The 15020-nt window shown below is 37.4% G+C and overlaps 1 protein-coding gene across 1 annotated transcript; it reads right to left on the bottom strand.

Annotated features, from left to right (window-relative positions):
* Positions 1-9118: 9118 nt before the first annotated feature.
* LOC149204203 (pathogenesis-related thaumatin-like protein 3.7) lies at positions 9119-9757 on the bottom strand. Its single transcript, XM_089397073.1, has 2 exons — positions 9599-9757; positions 9119-9492 (listed from the first exon to the last, which is right to left on the bottom strand). Exons 1-2 carry the CDS (start codon positions 9672-9674, stop codon positions 9119-9121), a joined length of 450 nt encoding a protein of 149 aa, XP_089253199.1. The 5' UTR covers positions 9675-9757.
* Between the last annotated feature and the right edge of the window lie 5263 nt (positions 9758-15020).

The raw sequence follows: 15020 nt of genomic DNA, 5'->3' as shown, positions 1-15020 counted from the left end.
TTAGAGGCAACTTTAGTGCACTCTCTTGCATTGGTTGATGTTATCTATCATGATAATATGTGTTGGACACTCTGCCATAACATAATGCATCTTTTGATTGTAGTCAAAACTTGTCACAAAGGCTTAAATCCCAACTATTAGACTTGGAGATAAGTGTCATTTTATTGTCACTTCAATGTATATCTGATGGTTTTGGGTACTACACATATCCTTGACATGTGTTTTATTATGAATGTGTGTGCAATCATGTTCGAGACCTGTTTGTATGCTCTTACTTTCTCCTTCTTGTCTCACTGATCTAATACAATCAATTTTGGGATTCTTCCTTAACCTCACATCATTCACAAGCTATGAACACCTTTAACCTTTAGTCAAGTTATGAGCACATTGCGCACTATCAAGCCCTAGTTATGAGCCTCTTTCTGCTTACACTTTCTCTCTTTGCCCATCCTGAGGACAAGTCCCTTCACATGTGCATTGTGCATCCCTAAAGCATAGTCACTCAACCCTTGTTGCTTACACTTTCTAAATGCACAATTCGTTAATGAACCTTTCCTTCATTTCACATTGCATAATCCTAGTGGACAATAGGGTCATTCCTTGGCCCTTGCTTTGGTGACATGTTAATCCTCAAAGGCTCCTCCTCAATTAACTGTGCATTACATAGTCACAATGCCCAAGCATGTCACCCTTGTCTCCTAGAATTTCTCACTACATAGATCATTTCCTCTTTCTCTTTCCATTGAGCAATGCACACTTGTAGTGCCTAAACCTCGACCCCTTAGCTCCTAAATTTGTGCTATGAACCTAATAGGGCCCCTATCTCAGTATTTTTACATAGTCCCATCATAGTCAATACCTCACATGAGAAAATAAGATAGAACAAGTGATTTTGGGGACTGATCTTGTCTTCTAATGAGCGAATTTCATTTGCATGTGCTATAATCCTTGGTTTGTAGGTATGGCAGGAATATTGAGAGTTTTTTATGAGGTATGGGAAGTACTCTTATGAAATACTTCAGATATTTCATATGTAGGACTGCTATCCTATGGACACACCTCTAGCTACAAACTAAAGGAAGGAGGGTGCTTCTTCAGGAGAGGAAGTTGATGCTACCATCTACAGACAACTTGTGGGGACCTTGATGTATCTGGTGAACACAAGGCCCGACATGTGCTTTAGAGTTAATCAATTGAGTCAATTTATGGTGAATCCTACCAAGCTTCACTGGAAATCAACAAAGAATGTGCTCAGATACCTCACAAGTAGAACAAATTATGGGTTGTGGTACAAGATGAAGGATGGTGTGAAGCTCCAAGGCTTCAGTGATGCAGATTGGGGAGGGAGTCCATCAGACATGAAGAGTACTTCAGGAGCTATCTTCAGTATTGGGTCTATAGCTATTTCCTGGTATCCTAGGAAACAAAGGTGTGTGGAACTCAACTCAGCATAAGCTGAGTAAATGGTTTCTAATCAAGCAACATGTGAGGCCATATGGATTAGGAAAACTCTTGTTGGTCTTTTCAGTCAGGAGATGAACCCAATAGTGAATTATTGTGATAATCAGAGTTGTATCAAACTCTTTCTGAATCCAGCGTTTCATGATAGGTCCAAGCACATTGATATCAGGGACTATCACTTGAAAGATTATGTGCAGAGGAGAATTATGATGTTGCAGTACATTCCCACTAAGGAGAAGGATGCAAATATTTTGACAAAGGGATTGCTAAGAGGCAAGTTCGAGTTCCAAAGGTGCAAGATAGGGGTGGTGCAGAAATTTTTTCTTGCTAAGAGGGAGTGTTATAAATGTAGTAAGAAAATCCTCCATTTGACTTGTGTCTTAGTCAAATGGAGAAGTTTGATTTTCTACATAAGCAGGATGACTTAGATTGTAGTTAGCTTGAGTGACATCGCCTTGTCACCTAGTTAGATAAGAAAATTTGAGTTTATAGACTTGGAGTAGAGTTATGCATGTAGTGATTGCTAAAATTTAGCAATCTAGTTCAATTATTTTGAGTTAAAATTAGTTAACTGAGCTCTAGTCATTAATAGAGTCAGCTAAAGGTCAGTTGATTAATTAAGACTCTTTGCAACTCACTGATCTCTCAGTTAACTATTCAATCAACCAAAAATATCCTAGTCATGTATGGAATTCGAATTGCCTAGCTGGAGTGGAGGAAAAGGCACATTGTAATCATATTAGTTGAATGTATAGGCTTGGAAATTAAGAAAGCAATCAATTCCCTTAGATTTTCACAAGGAAATAGGGAATTCCCCTATTCTTTAGGAGATCAATTTCTCCAGGATTGCACAAGGAAATATGAGGAAGATGGGGGGCTTGAATAGGCTAAATGTTGGCCAAAGATAGTCATTCAGCAAGAGAACAATTTTATAATGCAGGGTGTGCTTTAGATCTTGATGTTGACATTGTAATAATTTCTCACTCTCATCGGATTAATGAAAAGCAGAAGAGGGGTTTTCCCAGTTGGGTTCCCTTATAGATCATTGTGTTCCTTGTGTTTTGATGGTTGCATGTGTTTCTATCTTGTTATTTTGTATTGCACAAATTGTAGAAGAAATTTGTATCTCTTTGTTTCAGTTCGAATTCATCAATAGTAACAAATTTCTTTCCACTTCTACAAAAAAAATAGATTCTATAAATACTAGTACATTATATGTCCAAATTCGTTATGAATTCATTCATGTGATTCCATCAACATGAATGCATAATAATGACTATGAGATATCCTGTGAGTATTAAAGCATAATACTTATTATGAGGTATCATATGGACCATAGCAATTTCAACTTTATTCATATTCATCAACAACAAAATGGTTTCATTCACAAATAAGCATCAATTGAAAAGTCCAAGTAATTAATACAATTTCCTTCAAACTAAGTATATATTTATTTTAGTTTTGAGTATTTTTGAAAAAAAAGAAATTCATTTTTTTTCCAGTTCATATCACCACTTTTTAAAATACAATTTACTTAAAAAAATAATCTTTACTATTGTATTTATTTTTTTGTGTGTAGGGTTTTAATTTTTCTATTATGACGGATTAAGGTTTTAGGCAATGGAAAATGCCATTTGATTGTTGTTTCAAGTGATAATGCCAGGAATGAAGTTTTTGTTTTTTGTTTTTTGTTTTTGTTTTTTTTGTTTTTGTTTTTTTTTGTTTTTTTTTTTTGTTTTTGTTTTTTTGTATTTTTTGTTTTTTTTGTTTTTTTCTTTTTTTTTGTTTTTTGCTTTTTTTGTTTTGTTTTGTTTTGTTTTGTTTTTTGTATTTTTTTTTTTGTTTTTTTTTGTTTTGTTTTTTGTTTTTTGTTTTTTGTTTTTTGTTTTTTGTTTTTTGTTTTTTTTTTTTTCTTTTTTTATGCAAGGGACATTCAATTCAATTATATTGTGGTTATTTTCTCCTTGATTATCCATTTGTAGTGGCCATCCATCATTTTTATCTTGCATGGAAGAGAAATATCTAGGTTGTCAAGGTATTCAATGTCTAGAAAAACATTTCTAGGCTACATTTTGACTTTTATTTTTGATCATTTCTATACATGCCATGAGATAGGTTGTTGGTGTTAGATTGATCAGATGGCTTCTTGTGGGAGGTGGGAGATATTCCTAGGAATTTTTTTGTTTTTGGGTCAATGGCTAGAAATGAGGACAGAGAGGATCCCCATTTGGATGAACTTTCTTATCAACATTTTAAATTAATTTGAATCTATTCCTTCCCATATTTGATCGTCTTTCTCATACATACCCTTTGAGAGGCTTTGATGTAGAAAAATGGTAGATTCATTTTTCGGTAAGAGGGAAAATTTTAGGTCAAGTTCTACAAGGAAAAAGAAGTTCATTTGAGCTATGGAGAGAACATATTAATGGTTGTTAGGAAATACGCGAGGTAACTTTGAAGACATTACAAGTTTTCTACACAAAGCTATAGTTTCCTAATTATTTGGAAATTAGTTAGGGAAGATTCCCTAAATCATTAGTTGAAAATTAATTCGTCATCAATCTTACTATAGTTTATGGTCTTTCATGTTCTAAATTTGAGGTAGAATCTATTTTATGCTTGATTCAAAAGTTGATGTTAATAGAATTATGGGTCGAGGGTGGAGATGTGGTCCTTCAAGGTGAGTCCTTCAAAAGTGGTTGGTTGATTCTGACCAAGTTAGGCCTCTAGTTAGAATTTAGTAGGAGTGGGGCCTCCTTCCTACTCTTTCATTGGTTTTCTAGAATGAGATTTTTCAGGTTACAATTGGTAACAAACTTGAAAGGTTTGTTGGGATAGATTCAAACTAGGTTTCAAAGGCCAATCATCATTAGGCATGGGTCCAAGTTAAAGTAGAAATTAGGGATGGTTTGTTTAGAGAAACAAATGTAGACTTTAGTGGTTTTTTGTGGATCCAACAATTTTATTATTGGAGGATACCTTTCTGGTGCTTCATGTATCATGAAGTCAACAATATGAAGAGCCAATGTAGGAAGATCTTTCCTTTGGTGGGTAATGAAAGAAAGGTTCAGGTGGAAAGACATAAGGGATTTTAGGAGGGAGGTTTGCATGCTCTAGGTTCATAGATGAAGGTCATAGGAGAGGGTCCTTCCTCAGATATAGGTGATGCTCCAAGGACCATCTTAGTGGAAGGAGATGGCTCTTCAAATATTGTTCATGGTAATTCTCTTCCCATATGCCCTCTTCCTGAGTTTCTTGCTTCTCCTGTTGGCCCAAATTTTGTTGTTTCTTGGGTAGGGGTTCAACCTTTTCTATGGCCACTCCCCCGATTTCTCCTTCTCAACAATTCTACCAAGTTACAAACGTGTCCTTGCCTTTGTCTTTAACACATCCCATCACCTCTGAAGTTTGATAGTTTAGAAGTTGCAGTGGTAAAGGTGTCTAGTGCCTCTACTTTTTTTATAGATTATGGCCCTTCCATAAGGAAGGGTTATGCCCTTAGGATTGTGTTAAGCTTAAGGATTATTCATATTCGTAAGGGGTTTTTTTCCTCAATCCCATCCATTACAACCTAGTGGGAAGGAAATACAATATATTGAAGTGTCAATAGAAGGTGGTTCAAGATATATAGAAAGGAAGGTTGTCCACTATTGCTAGGAACCTTGGAGTAGGGAAAGCCCTTAAAAGGGTTACCCCATGAAAGTTCTATCCATAGTTCCAAAGGGGATGAAAGTGATCGTAAGTAATTAGCCCTAAAGAATGTCATTTTAAGAAATAAGCTAGACTTTATTTTAATTAGGAAACAATGATGGAAAAATTTAGAACCAAAGATATTTTGCAGCCATGGCTAAAAACTTGATATTTTTGTACTTTTGATGCATATGCTCAGTTGGGTAGATTTATTTTGGGTTGGAATACAACATTTAAGGCTATCTTTGTATGTGCACTCAACTCAACTATTTTGATTTAGTTAGAAGTTAAAGAGTTATGACTAAGGATTTTTGTTTTGAATATTTATGGCTCATATTCATATCAGGTTCCTTTCTAGGAAAGTTTAGTTGATAATAATAGATTGAAATACCCTATCTCCCTAACCGGAGGATATTTAATCATAGATTGGTGCATGTCGAACTAGTGAATTTAGTGCAAACATAGAGCAACTTCCATGTGAAAAAGGATATGATTTCAAGGATGCCAAATTGATTTCTAGCATTTGGAGAACTTTTCGATGTTTCAATTCTTTTGAATTTGTCAGTGTCATCTTATCATTTTTTGATATTCTTTCAAATGGATTCTAGAGGAGAGAAGCCCCCCTCTCCTTAATATTCAATCATTCTTGGCTCATATAAGAAGATTATAGAAAGCTAATTGAGGATATGCAGGAACATCCAACTTCCTCTTCTCCATTTTCCTTTATGTGTCGATTTGCAGATAATATTGTGAGAATTAAAGAAACCATAATGAAATGGTTCAAAACTTTAGAGAAAAGTACAAAGCACAACTATAGGATGTTAAGTATTACAACATCATATGAAAACCATGCGTTATGCACTCAATCTGATTTAGATTTATGGCTACATGCATTGGAATATTTTGAACAGTCATTAGTTGCTTGGTAGCTTAAGAGTTACACCATTTGGATCAAAGATGGTTATAATAATATTGAATTCTTTCATCAGTATGAAAACTATTAAAAACATTTAAGCACAATTTGTGAAATTAAATATGTAAACAATTCTTTGGTTCTTTATTTAATGGCATGACGGAAGAGGGGTTCCATCATTTCCAATCACTCTTTATGGAGTTGAAAAGGTTTCTAGTTCAGGAAATTCTAGAGGTGATATCAAAGGTTTCCACTATTTTTTTGATGAAATGAACTAGTCATTGGAGGATGTTGTTATTTGAGTCTAAAACTCTTGTGTATCATGGATCCATGAAAAAGGTAAGAGCCTAGGTCTAGATGGGATCATGGTAGAATTTTTCATTAGTTTCTATGACTTGTTGAAGGATGATTTTCTAAAGGTGATTAGGGAGTCTTAGGGGCAAAGGAAATTTTTGGGATCTATAAATTATACATCTATTACTCTCAATCCCATAAATAAAAATGATGTTTCTTATATATTTTTCCAACAAACTTCATGCTGTAACATGATATACAAGCTTTCAACAAAGGTTATTGCTATGCAATTAAGTCTATTTGATTGAATTTATTTCAGAAGAAAAATTTTGATTTTTTTTCAAAGGATAATTCATGATTTGGTGCCAATAATTCAAGAAGCTATTCATTTGGGGAAGGTGTCAAATCAACCTGTCAAAATCCTAAACATTGACTTATCAAAATCCTATTACAAAGTAAGTTGATTCATTCTTTCATTAGTTCATATGAGTATTCATAACCAACTAGATTATGGGACGTGTTGAGTTCATTTCCATTGCAATGCCCGATAATGGATTTCCATCTAGGATTTTTTGGACCCTAAGGGGGCTTTGGCATTGATTCCCTTTGTCTCCCTTTCTCTTTATTATTATGGGTTAGGGTATTCGAAAATTGATATGTGATGACAACTGAAGAGGAGATCTCAAGGGAGTCAAAGTATCTCGTTAGGAAGCTATCACATATCATTTGATTTTGGATGTTGTGCTTTGATCTTAGGTGGAGAAAGAGAATTAACCAAAGGTTTTCCTTGAGCTAGTATGGATCAACTTTGGAAAATTTTCCTTAGTAGTTATCACTTCTATGGTTTGTTTTGGGGGATAAGAGACATCTTTCATCTTTAAAATGCATTATATATATTTATAGCAGATACACATGTTTGGAAATGAAATATGAAAATTGTTGTCTTATTCCTTTTATTTGCCAGATTCTTCTTAGAAAGATGTGGACCTCCTCTCCTTTCCTTTCCTAGTCCTCTTTTTGAGATGAAGACAAAAGTATTGTTGTAGCCATGGAGCCCCATATGAGTAAATGGAAAGATGTGGATCTCCTCTCATTTCCTTTCCGAGTCCTCTTTTTGAGTTGAAGACAAAAGTATTGTTGTGGCCATGGAACTCCATATGAGTAAATGGGTGTACCCCAAAATGGGGTACCATGTTTGGTGGACCACTTCTGTAGATCTTATTTGTCACATCATCTTGCATGAATGTAAACGATTAGGATTTTTATATATAGAGAATGACATTCTTCTAGAATAAAAAGGAGCCAATAATCATCATTGTTTCTTCTATAGCTTTCTTGATGCATCTAGAATTATGTTTTACATTTTCACTTTTGAATGAGCATGGACTACAAATTACATTGATCGACAGCACAAAGGATTAATGGATCAACACCATTCAACAATTAAAAATTGAGAATGGATAGTAGTGACATATAAAAGGGGTGGTCAATGGGTTTATCCATGGAGAAAGAAAGTAAGCTAGAAGGTTAAGGGAAACCATAAAGATCCAAACGAAGTCCCTCTTATAGATATCATCAGCGTGACATTTCATGAAAAGAGGAATGGATAGTAGTGACAGATAAAAGGGGTGGTCAATGGGTTTATCCATGGAGAAAGAAAGTAGGCTAGACAGTTAAAGGAATCCTTAAAGATCCAAACGAAGTCCCTTATACATATTATCAGCGTGACATTTCATGGGAATTTTTAAAATGGCATGGAATGGATGTGCTTCTAATTTTAGTGGTGTGAGGTACTCGTCCTTTTTCAATTCATAGATATTACCTAGTTGAAATATTTTTTTTCAAATCATTCCATATCGATTGTAACAATCACTAATATATATTTTTTTAAATCATTCCATATCGATTGTAACAATCACTTCAATAGCGTCTTTCTTTCTGGCATAGAACTTTGCGAATACAATGGTACGTATTCGTTATTAGATAGAAGTGAGTTTATTTATGAAACGGATTTTATGCCATGATTAAGGGCAGAAGACAATATTGTAATTTACACCGGAAGCACAGGTGAACGTGCTTGAAGCATCGTCCTCTGCATTGCTGTAGGCCTGTTGGCATTGATCCTTGAATATTTGGAATAGTCGGTAGGAGGCAGTTGTTCTGGTAGTCCCCATAGCAGCAGTATTTGAGGGTAATTGAAAGTTACACAGCACTGTTGCATCCATCAGTCACTTTCAGTTCTGCGGGGCATATGGCATTTATGTTGGTGCTACAGGTGCGTGCTGTGCAGCTAGTATGGGAGCCTCGGAGGGATGTCATAGTAATCTTGATTGTTGTCCCCATTCACAGTATATTCACAAGTGTCGTAGGACGCTGTCTCGAATCTTGGCAATTAAGCAAACCGCAGCAGTCACCAGTGGTGCAGTTACTTTGGTCCAATGCCTCGAAGGAGCAGCCGGTACGCCCCCAGAAACTGCCCGAAGTTGTTGTTCCTGCGGAAACGTCAACAGTCCAAGTTTCGCCCTGTCCCAACGCATGACCCGCACCTGCGGGATTTCCTGCGGCCCATACCATGTATGAACACTGGTTCTGGATCACAAATGTGGCACCTGTAACTCTTGCACTTACTAAGCAACCAATTATTTATCTATGATATTTTGATAGGATTCAAAATATCCGACAAAGTGTTTCGGAGTCCACACACGTTAGTGTGTCTATTCATCAAATGTCCGAATGATATCCACTGATAATATCCACATGTCACACTAGATAGGTCGAAACGTCGGAGGGAGTTAGGGAGAGAGGGACATTGAAACCGTCAATTACAGAGATGTCATAGAAATCTTGATTGTTGCCCCCATTCAGAGTATATTCAACCAGCGTTGTGGGAGACTGTCCCGAGAGTGTACAGCTGAGCACGCCGCCGCAGTCACCAGTGCTGCAGCTTCCTTGACCAGAGGCATCGAAGGAGCATCCCGTACGTCCCCAAAATCTGCCCGCGCTTGTTCCAGCGGGCACGTCAACACTCCATGATTGCCCCTGCCCCAGCGCTTGACCGCCACCTACGGGAATTCCTGCGGCCCATACCGTGTATGAACACTGGTTCTGGATTACAAACGTCGCACCCGTAGCTCCTGCACTTACAAAAGCAAACAAATATTTATTTATGATATCTTAAGTATCCCTCATTTACGTACATAAAATACGATGCAATGCAGGCAAGGGATTACTGTATCTTACCTTGAAGACAAACGTTAAATATTAACGCTAGTATTGCTGTAACATAAATCGAAACTGCTAATGTTCTTGCCCCCATTGCAACGTCCACCAGCAAGTAATTAAACACAACTACACGAAGGAATTGCAGTTGAGCTTATTTGATGTTGTATACCACGAATGACACTCTATATATATAGGCGGGGCTAGCCATCCCAAACTTGGTCTTAGCGTAGCGTATACCGCACGAAATTCTTATGAATAAGAAGGCGCGCTAATCGCTCCTGGACATGCGGGTCACGCCGCCCTTACCTTTTATTGTTCCAGATGTTCCGGGTCGTCTTGAACTAGCAATCACGAATATCCCACGAAATGCTTATCCAGACTCAGAGTGTGGAAAAAATTACTAAGAAAATACGATAAGCCGCTGCAGTAGCTACTAAATAAACCGGCGTGGAAAATTTCCGAAGAAAAAACAAGAAGCAGAGAGCGTGATGAAATTCCCTGATGAAGAAACAAAGATGAGATACAATTGGAGTCTTAGTTTAGCAGGGTCATGTTGCATATTTATTTGAGTATTTCATGAATGTTTCTCAGGTTGCATATTTATTTGAGCATTTCATGAATATTTCTCTATATAATTAAGTAAAATTATTATTATTAGTATTATTATTTTATCATTTCCCTGTATAATTAAGTAAAATTATTATTATTATTTTATCAAATTTTAAAATATTTTTGAAATCTACAATTAAATAAAAGTTAAAATGTGAAAAAATCACTTCCCTCACCTTGTACGGTTGTAATGTTCTAGAATATCCCACGAAACTCTTATCTAGATTATCCGCTATTGAAAAAATTAGCGATGGAGTATATGACCAATAAACACAATATGGCACAGGTCCACGCTGGACTTGTTCTTCGAAATATCCACGCTTACTTCAAAATTTTAGGATGCTTTGTATGACTGAGTATCAAGATTGACTGAGGACTTGAATTTTCATTTAATGATTCACAAACAATACAATATAGCACGGGTCCTCTAAATTTTCATTTGATTATTGGTGAAGAATATAATAAACTTTTGAAGAGAAGGTTTTGCACACATGGATAAAAAACTATTGGAAACCAAAGGGATATATAAACTTTCATCTTGGGTCCAAGGGATTCTTCACAGTGGTGTTCACAAACCTAGAGGATAAAGACAGAGTGTTCGAGGGAGGACCATATTTCTATGTTGCTGCAGGCCTCTGCATGCAACCATGGGTGATGAATTTTGTCCCAGAACAAGAAACATTCACATCAGTACTGGTATGGATAAGACTCTACTCTCTACCTTTAGATTTTTCGCTGCTAGAATCCTTAAAAGCCATAAGCAATAAATTAGGTCATTTTTTAAAAATATCAGATGCGACTCTGGGAGGTAAATATACATCCTTCGCCCGCATATGTGTTGAAATGGACCTATCAGGAGCACTTTCAGACGAAACCATTCTAGAAGTATATTATGAAGAATGGGTGCAGGTGGTGGACTATGAACATGTCCCATTCAGATGTCGTAAATGTCATGAACATGGGCACCTCTTCAGAGACTGCCCACTAAACAAACTAGAGGACAATATGAAAACCAACATAGGGCAAGATCCTGAAGGCTTTACCAAGGTGGGAGGCAAAGGGAAAGGAGGAAAAAAGTACCAAAAGAAAACTAACGAGGATAACCAACCAAGTCATAACAGTTTCAAGATTTTAGAAGAAGAAGGTGGGAACAATGGAACGAACCAGGCACCAAAGGATAATCCTACAGAGAAGGAAAAAGATGCTAGCATGGAGGACATACATGAGAAAAACAAACTAAAGGAGGATCTGCCAAGCACTATGGAACTTGGTAGGGACCATGAGATGACTCCAAGTGAAGTTGGTATGGAGGACCACGAACTACAGGAGATTCTTGAGAGGGAGAATCTCGATCTAGAAAAGTTCCTGGAGAAGGGAACCACCAAAGGTGTTGATTTTCTACCACAAGAGGAGTTTGACGGAGTGCAACAACTCTTCCTCTGAAGATCTCAAGAAAAGGGTTCTTGATTCAAAAGGAACCATGATAGCCAAGAAAATAGAGGGGTAAAACCGATGGAGGTAACATCAGGACACTCTTCTAAGAACCTAGGCTGGAAAAGAGGAAGGAAGAGATAGAATTAGTTGTTGAAAGAGTGTGGGAAACTCATGATTAACTCAAGAAAGATGAAGGATCTTACTAGTTACTCATTTACAAACCTTTCATAGTGAAGCTCACAACCTGAAACATTAGGGGTCTAGGAAGTAAAAGAAAACAAAGAAATCTCAGCAATAGAATAAAAGAAGAAAAACTAGATATGGTGTTCATATAGGAAACAAAATGTTTAATAGAAAGAATCAAAGAGATACATAGAAAATGGCTCATGAAGTACGAGTATCTAGAAGTTATAGCAAACAACACAGCAGGAGGGATTTTCACTCTTTGGAATCCCCAAAAACTTGGAATCTTGGATGTTGAAGCATTCAGGAACTACCATTCGATGGTAATCCAACCTTTGGGTCACAAGGAACTCTATATGATCACAAATGTCTATGGTCCTCAAAAACTTGAAGACAAACTCAGGCTTCTCACCTCACTAGAGGCGCTGAGAGAGAGACATCTTGTTATGCCTTGGATTCTGGGAGGGGACTTTAATATGATCAGATCTCTTACAAAAAAAAGGCGGGACCAGAATACTAGGCAGAGACTCCATTGCCTTCTAGAACTTCCTAACCGACATGAGGCTTGTGGATATCGAGACAATAAATGGCACATTCACTTGGAACAATAAGAGGGGAGGGGCTTCTCAAGTTTCCCTAAACTAGACAGATTCATAATCTCTGAAGACCCCCTTCTCACTAGCCTTGACTTGACTGCTTTAATCCTTCCTTTCGGAGGCTCGGATCATTGGCCTATCTAGCTTGAAGCTTCTTTTATAGGCACTTCGAGGAATAGACCTTTCAGGTTTGAAAATTTCTGGCTCACTCACCTTAACTTCATCACTAATATTGGAAAATGGTGGGTGGGAAGACATGCCCGTTCAAGGAAAGAACATGTTCCTACTGCAGCAAAGACTGAAACACATCAAACTTAGGCTTAAATAATGGAACAAAAATGAGTTTGGAAATATTTTCAAAGCCAAAAGAGAAGTTGAACAAAATCTATAGGGAATTAACTAGATCCTCACCATAGATGGCTTTACCGAGGAAAGGAAAATTCAAGCTGAATCTTTTCAACATGAATGGGAAAACAAATGCCAGCAAGAGAAGATCTTTTGGAGACAGAAATCGACAGTGCAATGGATTAAAGAAGGGGAAAGAAATACAATTTTTGTTCACAAGTCAACCATGGATCACAGGGCACATAACAGGATTTCAAAACTCAGATATACTCAAGGGAAAGAGCTAAGCACCCACAAAGAAATGGAATCTGCTCTGGTACAACATTTCCAAAGCATAGCAGAGGAGCCTCTCTTAGACAGATCAACTTCACACAGTACATTCCAAAACTTGTAACCAGGGAAGACAATTACAATCTTAACAGGCCAGTGACTGAAGAGGAGGTCAATGAAGTCATCAAAGAGATGCAAAATGGGAAAGCTCCAGGCCCAGATGGGTTCAATGTAGACTTATTCAAAACATGTTGGGAAATAGTCAAACAAGATATCCTTGATGTTGTGGAGGGCTTGAGAAAATCTAAAACAGTTTTGAGGGCGCCTAACACATCTTTCATAGCCTTAATTCCAAAGCAGGAAAAAGCTATGACACTAGATAGATTCAAACCCATAGCTTTATGCAATGTGGTGTACAAAATTATTTCTAAAGTAATTGCAAACAAACTCAAGCCCCTTCTTCCAACTCTTGTGTTTGAGGAGCAAACTGGATATGTGGAAGGAAGGCAAATTCTAAATAACATCATTCAAGCTCACGAGGTGGTTCATTCTCTCAAGAGCAATAAGCAAGCGGGTATGATCATATAACTTGACCTAGCAAAAGCTTATGATAAGCTAAGCTAGTCGTACATCAGGGAAGTACTAAAAGTGTATGGCTTCGACCAGAACTAGATAGGATGGTTAATGGCCCTTGTTACCACAGCTAGTTTTTCAATCCTACTTAATGGATCTCCATCCAGAACATTTAGGCCTTCAAGAGGCCTCAGACAAGGAGATCCGCTCTCCCCCTTCCTCTTTATTCTCATGATGGAAGGATTAGGCAAAGCGATCAAATCAACCAATGCGGAAGGAAGAATCCAGGGTCTCAAACTAACCCTGAATGGGGATACCTTGACTCATCAACAATTTGTGGATGACACTATGCTGTAGGATACACCCATGGTCAAGGAAGCTAAAGCTTTCAAAGAAATCATGAACGATTTTGCTATGGCCGCTGGTACAGAGGTAAGCTTCACAAAATAAAAAATTTTCTTTTTTAATACTGACATTGCTATTCAGAGAAATCTCTCCAGAATTCTCGGCTTTCACAGAGTTCAACTACCCTCCAAATATCTAGGAATACCTCTCACTGACAAACCTCTAAGTAAGGAAGTTTGGGAGCCAGTGACTAATAAACTGCAGGACAAAATCAGGAAATGGACAAGCGAATCTTTGAATTTAGCAGGAAGTCTAGTGCTTACAAAGGCTGTTCTACAAACCATCCCCATCTTTATGTTTTCAGCTCTTCCTGCTCCAAAAGGAGTTTTACAACACATCAGGAACATTCAAAGATATTTTCTTTGGGGCAAAGAGGAAGAGAAAAAGAAATGGTCTTAGGTAGCTTGGGAAAAGCTCTGCAAACCCAAGACCCATGGAGGTTTGGGACTTCATGACCAGGAAACCCTAAGGAAAGTTTTGGGGGCAAAAAATTGTTGGAGATGGCTAAAGTAAACGAGAACCCCTTAGGCCAAGCTCTAGAAAAAGAAGTATGCAAATAACTGGCAAGAAAGGGATCATATTCGAATGACAGGGCTCATCAAGGGATCCCACATTTGGAACAATGCTTGGGAGAATAGAGCCATTGTTCAGAAGAATAGTTTCTGGGAGATTAGAGATGGAAACCTAACTTGGTTTTGCGAGGATAACTGGCATCAGGAGCCTAACCTATGTAGAGAAGAACTAGCCATTCTCAAGAATGAAACTGACAATAAAGGGCTACTCAGGGTAAGTGACTTTTGGGATCAGACAAGGGACAAGGGCAAATAGAGAACATGGAAGGACCTAGTATACAGTGAAGAGACCCCTTTAAAGGCCCAGATAGAATCTCTTGTAATGATCTTGGAATAGAGAAAGATTTTGACTTCAACATCGTCTGACCAACTAAGATGGGGAAGAAACAACAAAGAGAACTTCAACCTCAAAGAAGCCAAAAGAATTTCCACTGGGCTTGACTTTCCAAACCC

The sequence above is a fragment of the Pinus tabuliformis genome, chromosome 1_2 (assembly GCF_031772625.1).
Source record: "Pinus tabuliformis cultivar Carrire ecotype Pingquan chromosome 1_2, CPIR1, whole genome shotgun sequence".
In the NCBI taxonomy this organism is placed as follows: Eukaryota; Viridiplantae; Streptophyta; class Pinopsida; order Pinales; family Pinaceae; genus Pinus; species Pinus tabuliformis.
Note: the sequence above shows the minus strand (reverse complement) of the source record. Positions and strands in the feature narration are given on the sequence as shown.

Excerpts from the sequence above, each read along its gene's own strand:
- LOC149204203 (XM_089397073.1), bottom strand. The coding sequence starts at position 9,674 with ATGGGGGCAAGAACATTAGCAGTTTCGATTTATGTTACAGCAATACTA. Across the intron at positions 9,493-9,598 it reads ATTTAACGTTTGTCTTCAAG|GAGCTACGGGTGCGACGTTT; the intron begins GTAAGATACAGT and ends TTGTAAGTGCAG.